Source organism: Mastacembelus armatus, chromosome 5, assembly GCF_900324485.2.
Source record: "Mastacembelus armatus chromosome 5, fMasArm1.2, whole genome shotgun sequence".
Lineage (NCBI taxonomy): Eukaryota > Metazoa > Chordata > Actinopteri > Synbranchiformes > Mastacembelidae > Mastacembelus > Mastacembelus armatus.
The window spans coordinates 26,960,431-26,983,838 of NC_046637.1; the positions used below are offsets into that span (position 1 = coordinate 26,960,431).

The 23,408-nt window shown below is 41.6% G+C and overlaps 2 protein-coding genes across 4 annotated transcripts; both read right to left on the reverse strand.

Annotated features, from left to right (window-relative positions):
• Positions 1-194: 194 nt before the first annotated feature.
• On the reverse strand, positions 195-14,089 carry espl1 (extra spindle pole bodies like 1, separase). Of its 3 annotated transcripts, XM_026306119.1 has the most exons (32): positions 13,912-14,089; positions 13,697-13,785; positions 13,098-13,400; positions 12,259-13,011; positions 11,971-12,072; positions 11,730-11,841; positions 11,476-11,603; positions 11,159-11,352; positions 10,794-11,036; positions 10,157-10,301; positions 9,424-9,583; positions 9,187-9,326; positions 8,884-9,018; positions 7,670-7,786; positions 7,411-7,582; positions 7,163-7,291; positions 6,911-7,067; positions 6,523-6,632; positions 5,188-6,305; positions 4,698-5,100; positions 4,418-4,549; positions 3,932-4,145; positions 3,547-3,749; positions 3,156-3,283; positions 2,822-2,944; positions 2,472-2,621; positions 2,192-2,359; positions 1,976-2,080; positions 1,747-1,862; positions 1,553-1,636; positions 831-995; positions 501-702 (listed from the first exon to the last, which is right to left on the reverse strand). In XM_026306119.1, the coding sequence occupies exons 2-32, from the start codon at positions 13,775-13,777 to the stop codon at positions 501-503; spliced, it is 6,492 nt and encodes a 2,163-aa protein (XP_026161904.1). In that variant the 5' UTR covers positions 13,778-13,785; positions 13,912-14,089. The 3 variants fall into 3 exon arrangements, with proteins under 3 accessions (XP_026161906.1, XP_026161905.1, XP_026161904.1); XM_026306121.1 differs by lacking the exon at positions 13,912-14,089 and having other exon boundaries at positions 195-702; positions 1,553-1,633; positions 13,697-13,777; XM_026306120.1 differs by lacking the exon at positions 13,912-14,089 and having other exon boundaries at positions 195-702; positions 13,697-13,777.
• Positions 14,090-15,331: 1,242 nt separating this feature from the next.
• On the reverse strand, positions 15,332-23,015 carry pfkmb (phosphofructokinase, muscle b). The gene is made up of 22 exons (XM_026307425.2): positions 22,768-23,015; positions 21,378-21,451; positions 20,991-21,068; positions 20,491-20,680; positions 20,190-20,355; positions 20,057-20,101; positions 19,448-19,556; positions 19,267-19,362; positions 19,091-19,183; positions 18,861-18,986; positions 18,659-18,723; positions 18,501-18,564; positions 18,249-18,395; positions 18,080-18,150; positions 17,843-17,930; positions 17,599-17,751; positions 17,340-17,504; positions 17,181-17,242; positions 16,585-16,696; positions 16,379-16,478; positions 16,162-16,267; positions 15,332-15,818 (listed from the first exon to the last, which is right to left on the reverse strand). Exons 1-22 carry the CDS (start codon positions 22,850-22,852, stop codon positions 15,680-15,682), a joined length of 2,334 nt encoding a protein of 777 aa, XP_026163210.1. The 5' UTR covers positions 22,853-23,015; the 3' UTR covers positions 15,332-15,679.
• Between the last annotated feature and the right edge of the window lie 393 nt (positions 23,016-23,408).

Sequence of the window (23,408 nt, forward strand, 5' to 3'; positions counted from 1 at the left end):
CAAGCTCTTAATTGTGCTTTAACTGTTGTGGGTAATTTAATGGCTCTAAACAATACCATTATTTTCTCACCTTTCGACACCTGTCTGTACATATATACAGCCTATACATATTTATTACATGACACATCCCAATTTCATTTCACATTTGACCCAGCAGTTTTATATGGTTCATACAGATATGTCATTTTATTGTAGTCACTTCCACAACACAAGCACAGACTATATGTCAGCAGAAATTTATTTAAAAAAAATGTTCAGTCAACACATTAAAATGCATTTGAACACTCAGTAAAACAGAGCAAGCTATTTAAAACCATTCACACTTTAATAATGGTTTAAAACGGAAGACTATGTTTAAATAATAAAAATCTTTAAAAAAAAAAAAAAATTTTAATTTACAGACACGTCCTCCATCTCGTGCACTAAAATAATTCTGTTTAGACATTGAATTGATTGATTGATTACATTCAGTCTTTACAAGTTTTTGCTTACCAGCCCACCTACTGCAGGTGCACTGGTAAGCCATAGACCACAGGTGCAGCTCCTATGAGGTGTTTCAGGTGTGTGGCCTGACGCGATGGACCCATATAATCCAGAAGGGGAGCTCCAGACCCAGCACTTAACCAGGACTCCAACAAGGCTTTAGTGAAGCGATCAATATCCCGATCTGTCACATCCCACAGATTTCCCAGAACAAAAGGGCTAAGGAGGGAGGGAAAGATTATGGGCTACCACAGGAGACTGAGCAGTAATCAGTTTAGTAAAACCAATTTACCAAGCTCTTGATTTAAAAGGCCAAAGTATAACTTGAAGTATCTGCCATCACTCACCAGCCTGCTATGAGGTAGTTGAGGATGATGCCTTGTCCTTCCTGATCCCCACGCACTGCCAGAGCAGCACTACTGCAGCCAAAAAGCAGAGACGCTGCTTTCATCTGGCGTTTCAGCACCGTCTGGCTGTCTAGGAACCGCGCACCTGCACCATGACCCACGTATCTATCAGACACCAGACAAAGACAAATAAAACTAGTTACCAAACCAAATGACTTAATTTAAAACAAGCATAACAACATAAAAGTGATGACATTTTATGACACATATGGATTTTCTGTACTTCTGTAGTTAAAACAGTATAATAAAGGGATAGTCAGCAATTCTAATTCATACACACAATTATGTTTTCCATTGTGCTTAAACGCAACTTTCCCAAAGGGAAGATGTGGCTAAAAAAAATACTAATGTCAAAAAGCAAGAGCTTTGATCAAGCCAGGTCCAGGATCTGTGTAAAGCCTGAGGATGGATACAGAGGTTACTCTGTTTCTGCTGGACAGGTTGGTAAATTGTTTGCCATGTTCCACTGAAAACCTTTATGGTACATGAACTTTGAAGGGTATAGTTACCAAACTATAAGTGACACCGCTTGTGGATTAATACAGACGCTGATCACAACACCAATAATAATTTTCCAGAATTGCTGACTGTACCTTCAACATCAAATATTGTTGAGAAGTCTATATATTACTTCCTCTCCTTATAAGGACACTTAAACTCACATGTAGAGGTCCTTTGTCGCAACTGCTTCTTCCAGTTGACCTGAGTCAGGAGCAACTCCACACACACCTTCCCAGTCCATTCTACTTAAAGGAGAATTGTAACACAGTAAGTCAGACAGAAATGAACTATTCATTAACTATTCATACAACTTAGAGCAAATGCTTCTCTTGATGGCCTTGAGTGTTGTTCTTACCTGCTAAACCACTCCTTAAAGCGCTCCTGAGAGTTTCCTAAATTTGCATCAGGATCCAGCACATAAAACACCTGCCTTGTATCCACACCCCTTTTCAGTATGGACTGAGAGCAAGTCTAAAAGAGATGACTTCAATAAAGACACCTGCATCCAACACTAGTCTTAAATGTCAGCTCTTAGATTACATCTGCACCACAAACCATATCATAGTTGTGTCTTTGAATCTTACCTCTTTCTGAATGCTCAGCCCAATCAGTGAGTGCAGGGAAGGCATGCGACTGACAGAACGAGACTTTAAGATGGAGATGCTTTCCCATGGCAACCTCTGAAGGTACTGTACAGGAACCAGAATGTAACACATACACTTCAGCATTCTCATCCCACATGGACATTATGTAAATCTCAAAGAGGCTCCCCATGAACAAAAGTAAATTATGAAATCAACCTTGTCCAGGATGAGAACCACGTGACCGCAGGGTTCATCTCTGTCTGTAAGCAGGGACACAGATGTGTGGAGAAGCTGGTTACACTCTGTGTCCCACTGTGGAGAGACTCCCAGAGCAAATCTTTGGAGGTCCTCTTGAGAGAGCACAGGAGATGCAGACAGCACTGCCTGAAATAAAAGCCAGGGATTAGCTGGTTGTTGCTCCCCTGTTCATTCTCCAGCTGCTTTTAAGAGCATGTAGAAATGAAGGTTGGATACTAACAAAACAAAACACACAAACCTTCAACATGTCCTCACTGACTGTTATGCCTCTGGCAGACAAGGCCTTGCAAAGGTGCCGAGCTTGCCTTGGGAGCTCAGAATCTGATGACAGGGGTAGAAGAAGGCTCCTCCAGCATCCCAGCAATTCCTCCATTTCCTTCAGCAGATGCTGAAAATAAGATTTGAAGGCATTTAGACAAAATAATCAACTAAGTTATATTTATAGGTAGAATTTAAATGTCTGGAGGAATATTTCAGTTTTATTAATTTAAACTCACTTAGTTAGTTATAAAACAAAGAGAAAGTAAGGCAATAACTGGCATCGCAACTCCACCTGGGACTCTCCAGTTCTTGTTCTTCACCACTTACCTCAACTCGAGAGTCAAGTGCCCTGCGGCCTTCCCACCACTTGGCTTTCTCAGACACACAGCTCACAACCTTCTGTTCCACCTGAATGCTATCCATCTCCTGCACCAGCCAACTAATGGGGTGCTGCACAATACAGAGACAAAAAAAATGGTCAGTCAAACCAAATTCACCATTTACTGCTTAAAACTCTTCCAAGTAAATGAACTGTTATGACAGTACTTCTGTATTTTTGTGTAGATTTGGAAATGTTTGCTGTTACGCAATACTTGTTTGGGAGCAAGAAATAAAATAAAATAAATCCATGCATCTTCAGATCTTAAAAGATCGTCATCACCTGGTGTTTGGATGTGGAGATGTGAACAGTGATGGGGGCAGATCCTTTCTCAAGACGTGACAGAATGATGCTGTTGCCCATCTCCCCAGGTTTCACTCCAAGCACAGACATCACACACACTGTTACATCTGTATGGGAAAGAGGGAGATGCAGAGAAAGGATATATAATAATTCTGCTTTTCCTTATCAATGATCAACAAATCTGATTCAAATAAGATTATGGACAACACACAAAAAGAGCACACCCACTAAATCAGCAACACTGAGCATAGCACCAATAAGAAAAACTACATTATAGAGGTATCGTATAATTTAAAAAAAAAGTACTGCAATACTGACATGTAAACCACATTACAGACGACTGATCTGCCTGCTAAAGGGATGTCTGTACCTGAGGGAAGGTGTTGAAGCTGTTGAATAAAGTCCTGGCAGTGGCTCTGGGGGAAAGATGAGGAGTCAGCAGTAGGAAAGGAAAAGATCTTCTCCAGCTGAGATAATCTCTCTGCAGAAGCCTTGGACTCTGTTGAACTGAGCTCACTAAGACTCAGAGCCTCCATCTTGTCAGCCAACTCACAGGATGATTTTTTCAGCTTTCTGTTTACAGATTACAGCAGGACACCAGATCAACAATTACTGACAATTTGTGCGCCATCAGTGTCAAAAGGTTTGTGTATCACTTGCTCTCAGGAATGCAATGTAAAAGCTTGAAATTTATTGTTTCTGAGATACTTAACATATGGACTGAAGTGTTAACTGTGAAATCACAGCACACTCACTTGAGACAGCTGAATAAATGCCTGATGGTGCGATGACGGCTTGTGATGCCTAAGGACTGGGCGTGTAACATTGCCGTAGTCACGGGATCCTGCTGTCCCTTGGTCAAGGCCAGAAGGCCACAGAGGGTCGGGTAGATGGCGGGAGAAGGAAAGTGCTGAAGGTCAACCCAAGCTGACTGAAGCAATGACTGAACATCCTCCACAGAAAGATTGTCTAAGAGAAAACAAAACAACAACTGAGAAACCAGGATAATAGTGCAAATATCTTTAAAACAGTGAAACTAATCATTTCACAACAGGTATATAAACCTGCTGTCTATAAAGGCAGGACAGGATGGGCTGATATTATTGTTACACAGTCACTGGTATCACAATATGTTGTCATGTGACACAGACATAGATGCATAAATTAAACTGCTGTAAAACATATTACAACATAAGTTACGTGTCTTTAAAATGAGAGCTGATACATATGGCACACCTTACCTGGCCTGGTGTTTGAATGTGACATATGGGTCAGTGGACCTTCTCTCAGATGACTTCTGCTCCTCAGTTCTGACAAGTCCTCACTCTCCAGATTATAACACATATCCTTCCGCAAGACCTCAAAACCAGCGTCTACGAAGAGTCGAGCATTAAGATCAGAGCTATAGCAGTTTAGCCTGAAGCATAACTAACGACAGTTTTGAGTATTAAAAACAATAATAGTCAGCTGTGGAGGAACTTGGAGTTGTGATTAGTGTATTTAGAGCATCTAAACACATACCAATATCTTTACTTAGGGAAGGAATGTCTTCAGTCTCAGTGTCTGAGGTCCTAAGCTGCTCGATGCTTATGTTAAGAACTTCATTAGTTTCTTCTTCAATGGTCCTCATTGTGTCTGGCTTCTCCACTGTGTCTGCCTCTGTCCTGGATCTTCCTCTTCTTGTTGAGGCAGGCTGACACACCAAAGTCTCATCATCCTCAGAAGATGTGACCAAAAGCACAGGAATACTCTTTTTCCCTTTAGCCTGACTCTTGGGTGGGACCTTATCTGGAGGTGGATCTGTGGTTCTTTTAGCATTCTGTGCAGCTCTTCTAGTAGCTGTTCGCTTTTTAAGGACATCTGGTTTTTCTTTGTGCTCGGCTCGGGTATTAGCCTCTGAGTCACTCTCGTCACTGAACTCCACCTGTTTGAAAATATCAAAGAAGATTTTTTTAATAAAAAAAAAACACAAATTCAGCTTAGTTTTCTTTTTCTTTGATACGATGCCTACCTTGAAACGAGATTTCTTTGTGCGTCTGGGGGCAGCGGGCACAGGCTTGACTTGAACTGGTGACGACTCTTCGTACACATGAAACTGTAGCTTCGGGGCAGTCCTTGGTGCTTTCTGCACTGAGGCAGAGGCTTTCACCTTCTGAACGGGAGTGCAGGACAATGTAGGTACCACTGTGTTGAAGTCAAAACAGCCAAGCTGCTTACCAGAGGGCTTTGACGTCACCGTTACTGGTGTCATTGGAACCACTCTCTTTGCTTTGCTTGAAGAGCTCGTCACTTGGATCTTGGGCTTAGCAGCTTTCACCTTCTTCGACTTGTCAGAAATATCAGCGTCTTTAGGCTTTTTAAGCAAGGACGAGGGCCGCACTGTTTTCTGTTCTGATCTCAGCACTTTATCCTCTTTTGGTGCATTCCACGTCCAAGCATTTGAGAAGAGCTCCTCTGGGGTGCAGCCCTTTTTGGAAGCCAAGGTAATCAATGATACTACAGCTTTGGTTACCATTAGGCCTGCTCTCACTGGTCTTAGCACTGGAGAAGCTGAGGAATCAACAAATGCTAAGGCAGCTTCTAATACCTTCCATATACTGCAGACTTTGTTAAAGCTTGGTTCCAGCCCAGACAGGGCCATGCGAAGGTACACACGGGCCACCAGATCCTGCATCAGCGAGGGTTCAGATGAGTCTTTGGCAGGACCACAGGGAAGAAAGAGTTTTGCCAATTTTTTCTCCAGTTTGGCAGTGACACTCTTGCAGCGCGCTAATGTTGCCCACTGTAGTTTCAGGCTAACTTTGGCTTCATTGGGATCCAGCTGAAGGATCAGATCAGCCTGTGTAGCTGCCCAGCGTGCGGTAGCACGGCCCAGGCTGGGCTCAGAGCAGCAGGGGCACTGGCAGTCAGGTTCGTGAGCCAGGGAGGAGAGCCAGCGGCGAGGCTGGGCTTTGAGAGGTGGGGAGCTGGCCAGATCCCTGACTACAGGTTCTTTGGTAATCCACCTAGTGCTCAGAATGCCGTTAAAATCATCCTCTAAAGTAGCATGGGCAGACTGAGATTTCTGCACTGGTCGACCTTTCCTTGGCTTAATTTTCACATCTGCTTTCTGTGCCTGATCAGAAAAATCTGAGGAAAAGAAACAAAAGTTTTAACCTGGGGCTGAATGATTTGCCTAAAGTAATTTTTATATCAGAAAATAAATCATAACAAATAAGAGATTACTCATTTTACATGTTTTTAACTACAAGTTACCTGAAATCATTGAGGTCAATAAGATTTTGAAAATACAATGAATAAAGTAATCACTGTGATTTGAACTGGTGGAGCTGTGCATTTAACTCACCTGTGCAGAGCTCCAGAAGGTTCCTCACTTTGTCTAAATCAATTCCACTTTCCTCTTTTTCCCCCTGCACCAGCTCCAACTCAGCTTTCATCACCAGCAGCTCAGCACATCTAAGCAATGATGACAAAAAAAGAAAAGTCTTACATACTGTGACACAGCTACATCTACATTGTGCCAGTTACTAGTAGAGCATGTACTAACAAAACAAATTCAAACAGATATAACATTTCTAAAAAAGTTACACCTGAACAATCTGACACTGTAACAAGTTACAGACAAAAGACTGTGACCTGTTGAATTGTCAGTGAGTTTACATTTTCAGCTCACTACTTGTCTTTTGGACCCTGCAACTTTAAGTTTTAACCTGCTGCCTGATACATGTACGTACTGGCTGAGTGCCTGCAGCTTGATGGCCAGTTTCAGGGCTTCTAGGCATTGAAGCCTGGCGTCATTGATGGCTCCACAGCTGCTCCTCACAGTCACCATCTTCATGGAGCAGTTTAACAGCTCTGAGAGCAGCTGCCATTTCAACATCAGGTTCTCTCCTGCTCTTAGAGCAAGACAAAGAGAGAAACTAGCAAACAACATTTAAGCAAACAAGAATTATCAGTTTTTCCATGAATGTGAGACACACACGTACCTTGGTTAATGAAATGCACATCTGAACTGCTGCTGTTAGTCCCATATAAGCCTTTCCCCACTAATGTGACCAGCAGGCTGCAGAGAAGCTTCAGACTTTCATAGAGGGCAGTGTCAGGACTTTTTACACCTGACACACACAAGCACAGACCCAACTTTTTCACCTGCAAACTTCAGCACTCCATTCCCACAATGTTGAATAAAAAAAGCCTTTGGCTTATATGAAGTGTAGTAAATGTTTTCTCTCACCATGCTGTGTGATACAACACCGCTGAGTTTGTGGAAGTGCAGTCGTGTCCAAACTCAGATAGGAGCAACAGGTCTGAAGTGCTCGAGCACGTAGAAGGTACCAGCTCTTAGACTGCCTCTGCTCGTTCACTTCTTTAAGCACGTCACACAAATAACGCACACCATGATCCAGCTGAAATAAAGCCAGAAACGACAGGGCACATTTGACAAAAACAATACTGAAATAATATAAAAAACAGTGCAAGTACATGTTACGTACCTGTCCTGTGCTGTAGCAGTACTGAGCTTTTAACAGAATGACCAATACAGAAAGGGAAGACGGCCCCTCAGCAGTGGTGTCTGATGGTAGAATTTTCTCTACTCGCTCTAGCTGGGCCTGAAAATAATACGTTTCATTAGGAAATCATTTCTTATGTAATTAAAATGGGCCAATAAACGTCCAATAAATGTCCACCTCTCCCCATAGGATTTGAAATCTAAAGAATAATCATAACTAAGGATGGGAACTGGCTTCAGGACCATTATCAACTCTGTGTATCAGTTACTGTTTTTTTTTTGATCCCCTTGTTGATTCTTTATTAGTTTTCTGTGTTAAAAAACACTACAAATACACAGATTATTAGCATCAACACAGCTGTTATCTCTGAGACTGAATGCAGTATTCCATTGAACACCACAAAAACTATTATTTGTTAAATCAATCCAACTGAACTTACCGTTCTTTTAAAGTGTGTATTTTTTAATAGTTTATTAGTTTTACCATGGATTTTATGACGCAATTCTACACAAGAGAGAAAACTTTTGTTTTCAGTCCTACTACCCAACACCCGTCCCTTTACCCATGGGTTACAAGATTGTTATTCTGTTGGAGTGTAGGCCACAGTTTCCCTTGTGCCAGGTGTTTCTCCTCTGTCTGTCTTTGTAAACAAAGCGCTACCAGTGTGTGAGTGAACACGCCCGTATAGGCACACACACGAGTCTGGAACAGGACACTAAACGTTGCACATACAATGATTTGGTAAAGACAGTACCAGAGCCGTGTGTAGTAACAGTCTGTCAGCTTCTAAAATGGACGAGAGAATATTATTTGATATGTTAGTCAAATAAAGACCTGCTAAGTCTGTTGTGTGGCAATAATGTTAACACAGGACATTGACCCTCCATGAGACATGTGCTGTTCTGTTGGTGCTTTGATTATTTTACAGTAAGTAGCACTGCTGTCATATTTATTCATGAAATGAAACCAGGCTTTGGACCACTTCTCCCACTGCACCATAACTGCCTTCTTGTTTCAGGTTTCCACTAGTGCAACTGCAAAATTTGATTCAGAAAAACATGTTGGCATCGATAAAAGAAATTGCTAAACAAGGAGGCATACGACTTAAGAGTAATCAAAAAATTTGGAACCGGTTCTAAATTGGAACCGGCTCTTGATTCCCATCCATAATAATAATAAACAGAAAACTCCATTACCAAAGCCAGTTGAGGACTGCCAATATCCAGAAGGAGGCTGGCTGATTGACAGAGGGAGCTGGCACAGCCATGGGCATCAGCAAGGTGATGTGAAAGTCCAATAGCAAGTTGGTAAGCTTCCAAAGCCTTTAGAGGCTGCAGAGAGGATTGAGTAGATCTGGTTAAGCCAAACAATGCATATCACTAATATAATGCTGTATGAATTGCTTGAGGTGGTTTACTTAAATAACAAAAGCTCAAAATCCATTTGGAGTTGAAGAACAACCAGAAGAGATCATCCGTGTCCAGGTTTTGTATTATTACCTTTCCCATGAGCCTGAAGAGAGCTGCAGTCAAAGCAATAGAGCTACAGGTCTTTTTGGGGCACCTCACAGAAGGCAGGACTTGACTCTGCAGAAGACTGGACCACTCATCCAGAGCTCTTTCCAGAGGTCTACACAACTCTTAAAAGGGGGAAAAGTGTCATAAATACTGTACCTAAAAATGTACATAGCTCTCACAATACAGGTGTCCACTTAAAGGTAAATAATGTGCTCCTACTGTTCTCTGCAGCCAGGTTGAAATGCAGGCCTTCATAGACCAGAATGTTGTCCTGTGACTTCTGTTTGTCTTCATAATCAAAATCATTGGTTCCTACGGGATTGGCCAGACACTGGGTCTGTTCACTCAGCTCTTGAAGTTTTTTGTCCTTTTCAATGGCCTGGGCAAAAACAGTATAGTTTATTAAACCACAACATGCTTTATCAGTGTATTAAACACTTTGATATTACAGTTCATTACCGCTTATATTGTGAAAATAAATTATGGCTATAGCTGGATTCACACACATATACAATAATACAATAAAACAACCCAAAAACCTGCACTGCTGAGGGAGCACTGTTTTATTTACCAGTGAGAAATACTATTGAGGACGTCCAGTTGAAGGAACAAATTAGTGCATTTAAAACTTGTTAGATGCCCATAAGCTTTAAAATAGCACAATGGTTTATAATACACTGACTGAATTTTAGGTTGTGACGAGTACACAGCAGAAATCCAGTGTTCACATTACAAGGTATCACATACATGTGATTACCCAGTACCTTGCCAGAAAAAGTCAAACTGGATCTGCACTGTTTTGGACAATGACCAGTCAGTGTATCACAGCCCTTACCCAATTCAAATTAATCAGAAGGGCTGTGTGAATATGGCTTAATGCATACATAACTTCGTCTGTCAGAGGTTCAAGTCTATATGTACATAACACCCTGAGAGATCCAGCAGTGCTCACCTCCTGAAGATTCTTCTCAAGTGTGCAGATGTAGAGCCAAAGTAAAGCATGGGCCTTGTCATCCTTCAGTCTGTCAGCATTCTCCGGAGTCTCTGGTTCTTCCTCCAGTAGCCGTAAAGCTTCATGGGTAAAATCAACTGCTGTGCTGTGTTGTTACAGAGTGTTTTAAAAAAAGGCTGTTTGGATGCTACCCATGTTTACACAGCAGATTAACTTTGCTTTAATTAGTGGCTGTGGTGCTGTCCACTTATCCCAGTACAACATTTTTTTGCACCTAAAACATTTCTCAAGTGCCAGCACTGACCTATTTTCCTTTCCATCTCATTTGCCTTTTACAACCCTTTCACATGCAAGTATGTATTATGCTCTATAGTGTCAAACCCATGACTAAACTCGACAAATATATGGAAATTGAATAAGTTACACTTTTGCTTAGTTCCTCTTCCTTTCACCATCTTGTTCACTCACTCACTCAATCCTGGAGTCTTTCTGACTCTTTTCAGCATAGAGTGGTACTAAACACATATTTTAATCTAACACAATTTATGAAGACAAGACAATTCCCAAGTGGCATTCAGACAAAGCAAAGTTATTTGTGTTTCTTTGGGAATAATGGTGTGTATATAAAAGCTCCTACCAGTCAGTCTGTTCACTGAAATCCTGGAAACACACAACTTGGGCCATTTCACAAAGGTAGACGGCACGTAGGTGGGTGTGGGAACTCTCCTCATGGCAAATGTCCAGCAGATCACAGAGAGTGTTGTAACGCTCCTGGGCAGTGTCCCCTGCCACCTCCTTATAGGCTTCCAATTCTTTCCCCAAAAGGCAGAGCATTACTTCATCGTCAGGGACGTGAGGACCAAAACCATCCCGTAACGTTCTGTTCAACGATGGACAGGACAAGCCAAGAGTTTTACGGTTTCTCTAGTCTTTACTTATCTAGGCAGAAATTATTTACAGACATTACTAATGTAAAGTCACGCCATTAGCACTTGTCTATACCTTAGACGAATATCTTCCTCCGAGTTACGTGCTGCATCAGTCTTCGTTTTCACCCACAGAGAGATCGGCTCAGCCATATGTGTTGCGATTTTGTCCCCGAGGGCTTTCAGCCATAGGATCACCCAGTCAAGTGCCCGCTCCAGTTGTCCAGACCGCCGTGAAGTCTGCACAGCTAGCATGAAGGATCGGCTCAACTAGGCAAGAATAATGTATACAACATTATGAGTTATCATGTGTATGTGAGCTACTCTAGACTTTGCAATGATAAAAAACTAAATGTGATGGCTAATAAAACAAAATGTTTAGGAAGAGCTTACCCTATCAGCAGACAGGGAGACGGGACAATTCTTGCATAGATTTCTGCAGATGATCTCAACTAGTGTGAAGGCCTGGTCATAGAGACGCTGGTTGTATAAGCCACAAGCTAAGTTGCTCACACCAACCACTAAAAATAAAAAATAATATGTTGAACACAGAACAATAATGTTACTGTAATATGACATATTACCCGTATATTAAGATAACTTAATGAAGCATTTCAGAAACACTAAGAAGACAGAATGTGAATCACCTGCTTTGATAAGGAGGTTTTCACTAGGCAGCTTACGCAGCTCAGTCATCATCTGTCCAGCTGTGGCTTGGCAGTACAGCAGCACTCTGTCCAGTGTATCACTGTTTTCCAGCTAAGGAGGACACATCACAATCAGAACCAGAGTACATTTATGTACTTTTGCAAAATGAAACTGTTATGATCCAAGTTCTTTTCAGCTTTAAGGTTTTCATGAAACTTGACACTGAGGTGGTACCTTTACCTGTGATGCGAGCATACTCTCATAAGCAAAAACAAAGCCTTGGTAGTAACTGAGACAAAGGGCCAGTTGCAGTCTGTTGCCCTCAGCCAAACTTGTGGAACTCTGTAAACAAAACAAACCACCAATTACCAATCTATAGAGGCTCTCATAAAAAAAGAAGAAAAAAACATAAATACAATTTTCAGGGCCTTTGGGAAAAAACTGAACTGTACTCTAATTTTCCAGAATGATTTCCCTACTTAACACACAAACACAGATATGAAGTCTTCATTCTTGGTCAGTATTCACCTTGTTTAAAACTTCTAATATCCACTTTTGATGCTCCTCCAGAAATGAAAACCAGGCCAGGAGAACAGGTCCACTTAATCCCTTGATGTGGCCAGTTTCGACAGCCCACACCACTAGTCCGCACCCTTCCAAAACTGAATGAGCTTCTCGATCCCCCAGATCCTCTGAGAGAGACCTCAAGGCTCTAGTACACTCTGTCAAAGCCTGGCCACCTTCCTTACCAGCTTTCATTGCTGAATGAATTTTTACTGCCCACTTGCCAAGCAACAGAGCTGTACACTGACAGTTTTCATGGTCTTTAACCTTGCTCTCAATTTCATTCAACAAGGTGGAGGCCAGATCATAGATGCCAACCTTACACAGCACCTTAACTATAATTAACACCATTTCAAAAAGCACATATAAACTTGACATCTGAATAGATTGCTTGGACCCATCCCCCTTGCTTCTTTGACCACCAGTCCAACATCGGTTGAAAAGTGTGCACACTTCCTGGAGAAGAACGGAAGCATCATCCTTTGTCATTGATCCACAGCTACTCTCATATTCAGTGATGGCATCCTCGATGTACATGGGAGCTTTGGAGGAGGAGGGAGTTGCATTTTCAGTGTTCAGTAACAGGAGGAAGCTCAAAGCTTGCATCTGGCAGTGGAGTTTGTCCTGGGGATTCAGAATTTTCCTTTCCTTGACATCAGCCAGTCCACTCCAAAGCACCGAGAAGCAGCTCCTCAAAAGAACAGAGTAGTCCTCAGCCTACGGTCCAAACAAACTGGTTAATACTGACAGTAAAGAAGCAAATATACTGTACAATCAGTATACCAGACAAAAGCAAAGCATACCTGTTGTGCTGGTATAAGCCTGCTGTAAAGCAACCCGGCTATATGGCTGCACTGATTGTGAGCTTCCAGGGAACTGAGCTTCTTGACGATATGGAAAAGGATCTTTTCCATGTACAGCGGACTGCTCTGAGGAACAAGTGCTGCAGAAATGTCATAGCCTCGAAGGGAAAGCTCCACCAGTTTTACCAACTGACTGACGTGGTCAGACTGAGTTGATCCAAGTCCAAGTTGATGGTTACAGGCTCTGATGACCCTGTCACACAGCGTGCGACCCTGAAGGCCTGGTCGACTCTTCACATAATTCTGCAAAATGTGAATCAAACAGGATTAGGTTAACTTCTCAAAGCTAGAAAATGTATATTTACATTTTAATGTACACTTAATAGTAACACCCTGTTGGATTTAATACACAAAACGTGCCAAACACCTATGACAGCAAAGGGAACCGGTAATCCTGGGTCAAAAGTCAGCGATTTAATTAAGGTTTGTTTTTTAGGAAAGAATACTAATATTAACTCCTTGGCTAGATTACAATGAATATAAGCATTTTATCGTCTTTAAGTGGTGTATTTAACCTTAGTATTTTAATACTTACTAACCTCTAACTCTTGAAGTAAAAGTTCCGTCTCTCTCGGTGAAGCAGTCCGCTGGATATACTCGTCCACCTTCAAACACTTCATGTCGACAGCTGCAGAGGACACGTTATTTAGATGCTTTAGGGTTAAACTGCGACAAACAGGTTCCCCTGGCTATTAGCTGTTAGCTGTTAGCTAACGCTGAAGACACAACCTCAACATGACGCGGTTCAACTCACGTTAACGTTGACTTGGACCGTTAGCGGAGACTTAGCTAGCTGACGAGGCAAACCTTCGTAACACAGCGTTTATTTACAGCAGGCAAACGACACAACAGCGTACGTCCATAATAACGTCACTCATGTTCAGCAAATATGTGTAAACTTTAAGAATCAACAATCCTCAACTATCAGGGAAAATACACCGCCACGCACTGTTTTTGAAAGGTGCTCGGTAACCAATCCGACAGCACATCCGGTTTTAGCCGGAAATGCAAAGATTTATGGGTCATGTAGTTTTTACTATAGAGCGACTGGATAAAACCAGATGTGTGTGAATCTCGCGCCAGATAAACATTATTAGCGTTAATGTGTGTTTGAATTTATCACAGCATGACCACAGACCCCAAAAACAAGTATTACTTTCCAAACCAGTAAATTGATGTAAACCAATGTAAAGTAGCCTAAAAATACTATATATTTCAGGTGGAATGAAATATGGCCTATTATTATGTGTATTATATAAATGTGGTAGCAGTAGATTTAGATTTGTAACAAAGGGAAGTAGGCGATTTGTAATTGGCTTGCACTTTCTATTGTGCACAAACACATGGCAAACAATGTCAAAATGAGGCTGATTTTCCTATTGTGGGGCAGGAACCATTTATGTAAACAGTTTATCTGAAAATAGCACTGAATGTAAAGCCCAACAACATAGGGTGGGAGAAGGTTCATTTTCTTCCAACAAGCATGGGCAGAAATGGCTACAAGACTATGTTAACTTTCTGATGTGGTCAGGTCATCAATGTGCTTTCAAGAATTTGTGATAAAATTAGAAAATTGCTGTCCACTCAGTCACCATAGAATGTGGCAGAACCTGAACAGTTTTGCAAAGAGGATTTGGAAAATATGTTTTTAAACTATCCAGATATGCACAATAGCTGATTTGTTCTCCCATTTTGACTTTAAAAAGCCCCCTTATGTTGATCAGTAAAAACTACTTATATCCTCTGTGATTTACTGGTGTACAATAACATGTAGGCTGCATGTTGTTAAGGTGATTGTTAATACCAACATCACATGTGGTTTCAGTGTTTGTAAACATTTTTTTTTCTTTGCCTGGAGCAACGAGTGGTGGAAAACATATCCACTAGAGGGCAGAGGTCTACACTCCCCCACTTGACTCACTGTAGATCACCTGATTTCCAGGTGATGAAACGTCCCATCCTCAAGCGTGATTAGCCTGCTACTCAAAAGGTTCACAAGGAATTCGGTGAGGCTGTTCTTTAAAGGGCAACAGGGCTGGGTGAACAAAACTGTACAAAGCTATGTGGTGCATTGTGGGACACATTTTGTGATGTAAAACCTGATTTTATTTTACTTAAAGATTCTACCATTATAGTTGACAGATAAATTACAGAAAATAAGGCAAGATTTCAAATAATTTGTATATAGCTTTATTCTGGCTTTGCTTTGGTAATGGTAAACTGAAATTCTGAATACATAGGACTATTCAATTTAGAGTAGGTCATTTTAGATAAATATAGAGTGGCAGAAAGTAAAGTCGGGGTGCACATGAAAGACCAAACGTCTATGACTGGGGGGCCCTAAAATAGCAAATGCAAATACCTTTATGACTTTGAGGGTTTATTGTAGGACTTGCTGTCTGGTTTGGTGATATAATTACTGTCTTTATTTATATTACACTTTTCAGAGACAGACTTTTCAAAGTGCTTCAGAAAGAAGGTAGTCAGGTCCTGATGGCAAAAATAATCAGATTGAAAGACTACTAAGGAACTAGGCTTTGTTTCTTAATGACATGTTCCATCTCAGCCTTTTCAGAGGTGTCCAGTCTGATCTTGTACTTGGCCAGGATCTTCAAGATGGGCCTCAGTTTTACCCACCACTGAATCTTTGGAATACGATGTCTGCAGACAAAAACACGTGTCAGCCATTTGACAAATAACAGAATTCTCATTGACTAAAATAAAATATTTTAATTATTAGTCCTCTACCTGTGAAACCTAAGTATAATATTTAATTTTACTGACTTTTGGCATAGAGTTATAATAGCACCCAGTTTTACTTTGCATGTAAATAACAAACCCATATTATGAAGTGAAAGCTACAGCTGCAAAGTGGTTGTATGCTTTCAAATTTAAAAATAAGGTTAAAAAAATTCTCAGTACTTTAATGAGATACAATACAAAACAGTGCAAAGGAGAATAAGTGACCAGAAAATACATCACAAGGAGAGAAATGAAGTCTTACTCAAAGTCGGTGACTTCTTTAAGTTCTGCCAGTGGCTGGAAGACCAAAGATCTCTTCCTCATGCCCAGCAAACAGGCTGAATCTTGAGCGTTAGCAAAGATGCGGCCTGGGGGTTTGAGGTTAAAAACGAATGAATGAATGAATGAACATTAGTTCAGGGAGCACAGGATGTCAAGACACCAGAAATGTATACAACATTTTGTGGTCACGCCTTTACCGTGTCTGTAGCATTCCTTCAGCTTGTCGGTCAACCAAAGCACAGATTTGATCCCCATCTTTGTGGCAAAATTCCTATCAAAAGGACTGGGTGTTCCACCCTGATAACACCAGACAGGTTTCATTATGTTTAGAAACTTTAATTGGGTGGCAAATATATTATACGTCTGTGCACAACAAACCTATGATCTGCATCTAGTGCCGCACCTGCTGCATGTGTCCGAGCACATTCTTCCTGCAGTCAAACACACCCTTGCCCTCCTCTGAGTAAAGGTTGAAAACAAAGTCTGTGGTGTAGTTTGCATTGCATTTCTCATTTCTGAAAAAGCAAACAGAATATTTGACGAGATTAACTCTCGTTTGTGCCTCACAGGGGAAGCATCTGTGTCTCTGAAAGACCTGATAGCCCAGAAGGTCATTAGACATGCTACTGTTGTTTAAAAGATATTACCAGAATCTTCAAGGACGTTTCTAAGCACCTTCATCAAAAATATTGTGTCTGCTGCAAAAAACATTCTTAATTTACGTCTATGTTTACATCCATGTGAAAAAGAAAACTGAAAACTAATAAAAATAAAAACTAACTTTGTTCAAGTTGTATAAATTAAGCAGAGACGTGTCATTTACGGCTACTAACACTGAGCAAGTGAAAAGTGATCTTACCACTGAAGCATAAGATCACCACTGTGAGGTACTGGTGTAATGCTAATATACACCAGGTTTTGGGCGAGATAAGAAGCCATAGTGCACCTCAGGGTGTGAATTTGTTTCATAGAAGGAATGATGAAAATTCCCACACACACCTGAGAATGAGTCCTCTTTTCACTGTAGTCTTCATCTTGTCCACCAGGTGCTCCACATTTATCTATAAGCAAAAACACTTTCAGATCGCTGAGATGAGAAATATCTAACACCTCACTGTGTGTATTACGTTTTCTCTCCTTTGCACATGCAGAACAGACCTGTAGGTCATGAATGTTGAAAGGGTCCTCAAAAACGTAGGCAGCATCAGCTCCAGATGCCAAACCAGCCATGGTTGCCAGGTAGCCGCAGTATCCTCCCATAGTCTCAACAATGAACACTCTCCTCTTGGTGCCAGCAGCTGATTGTTTGATCCTGTCACATGTCTGGCAAAGTGTGGGAGAAAGAGATGAATATTGTGAGTGGATTATCAGGTGTGTGGTTGTTAGGGTTTGTTTTTGTGTACAGTAAGAATTTTACCATGGTTATGGTGTTGAGGGCAGTGTCAGTGCCAATACTGAAGTCAGAACCAGGAATATTGTTGGAGACAGTAGCCGGAATAACAACAAGGGGAACACACAGTTCCTCATACTTCTCTCTAGCCTGGACAATCTCCAGACCTCCCATAAATGCCTGATGAAAAATAGGAGTAACCTTTAATGTGTGCTTAGGTAAGGCCATCATGAAAACCCACCAACTCAACATCTATATTTCACCTGCTCACCTCAAAACCTCCAATAATGACTAAACCATGAATGTTGAACTTAGTGATGGTTAGGCTGATCTCCTCTATGAACTCCTGTGGCAGGGATCTTGATCAAAGGGAAAACATAATCATAGCATATTACAGCCACACAGGGTTAAGTTAAAAGCAACACTGCTAGTGTTTATACAATAGACTCCAATATACACTTAAAACACTGAAAATATTCCAAACTAGAGTAGTTTATATAACTCTCACCTTTTAGTTCCCAGAAGGGAGCCCCCCTTTCCAGTCCATCCTGCCACTCCAGACCAGCCAATAGGCTCAACCTGTGCAGGGACACAGTGTGTGGATTATCATGGTCTTCCATATGTATGTATTCATGGTAAAGCTGGGTAATTGTGGAGGTCCCATAACTACAGTTTACCATTCCTTGAGCCAAGCCTTCAAAGCCGTCGTGCACTGCCAGCATCTGGTGGCCCTGGAGGAGCCCAATCCTGACAGCTGCACGAACTGCAGCGTTCATCCCAGCACACGGAGCTCCCACATTCAGTATAGCAATGTTGATGTTACTCTGGCAGAAACACATTCACAGAGACATTTATCAGAGCAAATGTATTTTCCACTGCAACCTAATGACTAAGAGATGCACAGTTTGACGATATGCTCAGGGCCCCACCTTTGTATCTGGGGGGTGGATATGAGCCAGCATTTTGTAAGTATTCCAGTTGTTCTCAAAGCTCCTGATGGCAAAAATAAGCAGAAATGTACAGGTATTTAAACCTTAATACAACACTTGATGCTTTTGGATGGATAACACAAAACTGCATGCCTCACTTTCCCCTGAGCTTCACTGCCTCTTCATATCTCCCTTCAGCCATGGCTATAGTGACATCTTTAGTCTGGCACGAAAGAAGATAAACAGAGAAGAAGAAAACAGAGAATTTAATCAGACAAGCATGTAAAAACACTGAACATTAAGTCTACTGCAGATGATTATGATCTGTTTTATTTAATGTATGAAAAACATTTCACTCACCACTTGCACACACTCCATGAGAGGCAGCCTAACAGCCATGTTTCCAGAGAGACTGACTACACATGCAGGAGTGTCTGGTGTGGCCTCCAGCAGCGCCATCACAGCCTCCACCCCCATCCGACTTGCCTGAATTATGACAGGATATGAGTGAGCGGAAAGCCACGCTCAGAAGCTGATAAATCTGTGTTTATTCACATTGTACTATGTAAGTGGGCAAAATTAGGTTTTACCAGGATCCTGTCAAAGGCGGAGGGGGTTCCACCTCTTTGCACATGACCCAGGATGGTGGTACGAGTGTCAAAGCCCATCTTCTTTGATATAAGCTGGAGTGACAGGTAGTTTATGAGCAGCCTGCTTAATGTGTCTTTCCTCTCTGTTGTTATGTTGGAGATCTGTCATTACTGACCTCTTTGACATCATCACAGGTGATAAGTTTACCGTTGCGATTCATTGCTCCCTCTGCAACAATGATAATATTCAAACGGGAGCCCCGGTCTCTTTGCTGAGTGGGACAGAGAAAAGCTTTTTAAAAGCCAGATCCAAATGAGTCATTGTTCCTGATGACGGTACAGGATGAGGACATTTACCTCTCTCAGTCTTCTGCACAGATGCTCTTCCCAACCCTCATCTGGGGGCATCTCTGGGATGAACACCCAGTCGGCACCACAGGCCAGAGCTGTCACTAAAGCCAGGTACCTGTAGGTAATGGGTTCATTAGATTCAAGCATCTTTTACAGAAAAGGACGCTGAGCGATAATGTTTTGAATCGTGATTCAGAAGCTGATGCCCCCTCACATGGACTGTGAATAGGTTAAAGGTTATTATATCAAAACTAAAACCTGCAAAAATAATGATATGACATGAGCCCCACCTGTTCTTTCTGGTAAGTGCTAATTAGTAAATCTTAGCATGCTTACAAAACTGAAATGTGAACATGTTAAACAGAGCACACATTAAATTATTACATAGTAATATTAGACATTTCAATATGTGGCATTTAATATTGAACCCCCTAGAAAACAGATGTGTTATATATGTAGCGTATAACAAACGTGTATTTGTGCATTTAGCTTCTCACCTATTTGACAACTACACAGTTACAGTAGGTTTTGACAATTGTGACACCCCAGAGATAAATACTCCTGTGAAACCAGTGAAACCCTGAGCAGCACAACATGCGTATAAGCAGTACTCACCCACAGTGCCTGCCCATTACCTCCAGGATGAAAGTCCTCTGGTGACTGCAGAACAGCAGATTTTACGTCAGTTTTAAAATCAGAAAATAGGTCTGGCCTTCCTATAAAGCACATGCATGAATGCCCACAGTACCTCTGTGCTGTGGTGGTGATGGCATCCACTATCTCTATAATGCGATGCAGGGCAGAGTCTGTCCCGATGGTCATGTCAGTGCCACAAAAGTCATTGTCAATGGAGCCCACCATGCCAACGATGTTGAGATGAGAGGAATTCTTGGCTTCATTGGGCGTGATCTTACCTGAGAAGACATGAAAACGACAGCTCTCTGAGTTAGGTTACCTTATTTTATCTTCACCACAGCTTCAGTGTTGAACAATACATGTTTCATATGCAGACTGTGCAGATTACAACACTCTGGATTCATGTCTCTCACCAGTTTTGACCAGTTCTGCAAGCAGCTCACTCCACTCTGTTCTGAACTGGTTGGCTCCCGTCAGGCTGCCATCACCTCCGATCACACACAGATTGGTGATGCCCAGTTTGACTAAGTTACAGGCTGCCTTTGCACGTCCTTCCTTGGTGCGGAAATCCTTGCACCGGGCACTACCAATCACAGTCCCCCCCTGATGTCAGGCCGGGAGAAAGGGTTTCAGTCCCAGTGAAGATTCATAGGAAGGCAGATACGGAGACGGGGAAGGATCATCTGAAACCTAAGCATTTATGTCTAAGCCCCATTAAGTCTTGCTATTCAATGAACCCTGGCATTTAAATGACCATTTGACCTACAAACCCGGATTGTAGAGTCTAAAGAGTTGCTAGAGTTACACAGATCATCCACCACACTCACAAATAAAACTGAGCACAAGTTTAAAAACAGCAACGACAGTCAGCATGCAGATGATCGTGCTTCTGAGACCTCAGGCTTGCTCTCACCAGCTGCAGCATCATTGACACGCTCTCCCAGGTAGCAAGCTGGATGTGGTCTCCACCATCCACTAGACCTTGGTAACCCTGTCAACAAACACACAATCTGGCATGTGAAGCTTTGCAGTCTAACAAGTTTGTGTCTGTTATATTGTCGTTGGCTGATGCTTGGAGATTAAATAGTTCTAAAATCATCTGTCGTTCAGAAGCAGATTTGAAAACATTTGCTATTATTGAGCTGTGATTATTTCCTGTTTATATTTGTGTTTTGGACTGCTAGAAACAAAAATGAGAAATAGCCCTTTAAAAACACGATAAAAGCGATTTTTTTAACGATTTCTTGTATTTGTATAGATTAAAAGATTAATAGAATAATAATAAAGAATCAGTTCTTACCTCATGGACAAAATACACCTTGGCTCCAGTGTAAATTCCTACTCGAACTGTGGCCCTCACAGCTGCATTCATGCCTGTAGACACAGTGTGTGTGCACATTAGCCCATGTAAAAACAGGCACATTGTGGTGAAACTTTTACACTTTTAATACTTTTACACTTAAAATGTAGGAAGTTTCATTTGTTTGTTTTTGTCAAATACACATTTTATATACATATTTAAAAATGTATATACAGATATAAGATTGTATGAAGTTTTACATAAGCTACTTGTTTGGTGCAGTTTTTTGGTCCACTAGCTTCTCATCTATAATAAGTATGTACAGTAGAAACGAGTGAGCCTGGCAACTTGAGATGTTTTGATAATCCTTCAGAGCATTTTGCTTAATGACATGTTTCTTGGATCATGATCTTCATATTAACCTGCTGCAGCAGCTGCTGAACACCAGAGCTGCTTAATGCACAGACAGTGTAAAATAATACAACAGTGCTGTTTTTTCACTCACTGTAATTTAAAGTTAGCGACAGATAAATTGTCAGTGATAGTGGCACGCTTATTTTTCAGGAAAGGTGAGGGAGTTTGCTTAAAGGACAAGATGTGGATAGATTAACTTTCAGGGTGCCAAGACCCTCTCCACTTACAGTGCAAATGAGAAGCGTAGAGAAAGAAAGATTAGGACGGCCCCCTCATGCTACCTCACCACTTTACAAACACATGACAGAAAGGTCATGTCTCTAAAATTAGCCCTAATAACATATACAGTGTTGGATAACAAGAAGGAAGAACAAAGTTTCTAAAGAATATGAAGAAATCTGAAAAAGCTTTAATTAGTACTATATTTGTGGATCATGACTGAAAAAAAGAAAAAGGCAAGAGGATTAGACAATTTTGCATTTCCACACTTCACCTAAGGTCTTATAATAACACAGGCAGAAAACAGGGAGATGGATAGCTTAGTCTCACACTACAGGGGTGTGTGGGGTCAGTGACACCGTTTCCAAAGGTCACACAGTGGAGATATTCCTCGTCAAGTTTCACTCTGTGGTCCTAACAGCTTTAGATGAAGGATGGAGAACGTGTAGTTGCCTGTTTTTATAAATTAGCTAGTTAAGGTATTTCTGTTGTGGTTGATAAATCATGAAAGCATTTCCATCACAAACTGAGTGTAATACTAATGAGAAGAAGAAGAAAGTCGGGGCGATCTCTGGGTCTCTGGCTCACTTTACAGCTAATACTCCTTTATTTGTCATTAAATCCTGCCTTTGAGTTACTAAGCCCTGACTTCCAGTTCACAAGATCCTCTGAACCACCTGCTTAGGCAGACAAACAACAAACATGCTCAACTATGGCATTCAACCCACACAGCCCACCCTGAAAACCCTCCACTCACCCTGGGCATCGCCTCCCGAGGTCAGCACGGCAATCGCCCGACCCTCTCCCATCCTGGTTGGGTCGATTGGAGCTGAATGTGCCATGGTCCTGGAGTTGAAGCTGGCTGAGGGAAATGGGCTTTGAATGGAAAAATCCCTGCGACCCTGCTTTAGTGTGCCGAGTACAAGAAGCCTCTAACCTCTAACTCAGGCTGCCTGTTTTGGACAGTAATAGCAGTTGCAACGGTGCCCAGCCTAACTATCCTCTTGGCAGACACTGAGGCACACATAGCTGCACAAACACATTTAGACACACATGCATGCACACATGCACACACACACACACACACACACACACATGCACACACGCACATGCACACGCGCGCGCACGCACACACACACACACACACACACACACACACACACACACACACACACACACAGTGCTTATTAAAAGTATTAAAATGCACCCAACCCCAACCCTTAGCATATTTTATTCTTTTACAACATTGAATCACAGTAGATATAATTAGACTTCTTTCACATTTGTCAGCAAAAAGTGGCATCTACAAATAAAATTCTCTCCAACTCAAATATATTTCAAATGAAATTAAGGTAACGGACTGTAAGCTTGTTATTCATCTGTGTTTAACGTTACTTT

What these genes read in the sequence shown, in the direction of transcription:
- espl1 (XM_026306120.1), bottom strand. Translation starts at nt 13,777, where the DNA reads ATGAAGTGTTTGAAGGTGGACGAGTATATCCAGCGGACTGCTTCACCG. An exon ending in AAGCTGCAGGCACTCAGCCA is followed by an intron (nt 6,633 to 6,910) that starts GTACGTACATGT and finishes ATCATTGCTTAG; the next exon opens with ATGTGCTGAGCTGCTGGTGA. An exon ending in GCTTCAACACCTTCCCTCAG is followed by an intron (nt 3,284 to 3,546) that starts GTACAGACATCC and finishes TTTCCCATACAG; the next exon opens with ATGTAACAGTGTGTGTGATG.
- pfkmb (XM_026307425.2), bottom strand. Translation starts at nt 22,852, where the DNA reads ATGGCACATTCAGCTCCAATCGACCCAACCAGGATGGGAGAGGGTCGG. An exon ending in CCTGTGATGATGTCAAAGAG is followed by an intron (nt 19,184 to 19,266) that starts GTCAGTAATGAC and finishes CTGTCACTCCAG; the next exon opens with CTTATATCAAAGAAGATGGG. An exon ending in GCAGTGAAGCTCAGGGGAAA is followed by an intron (nt 18,565 to 18,658) that starts GTGAGGCATGCA and finishes TTTTGCCATCAG; the next exon opens with GAGCTTTGAGAACAACTGGA.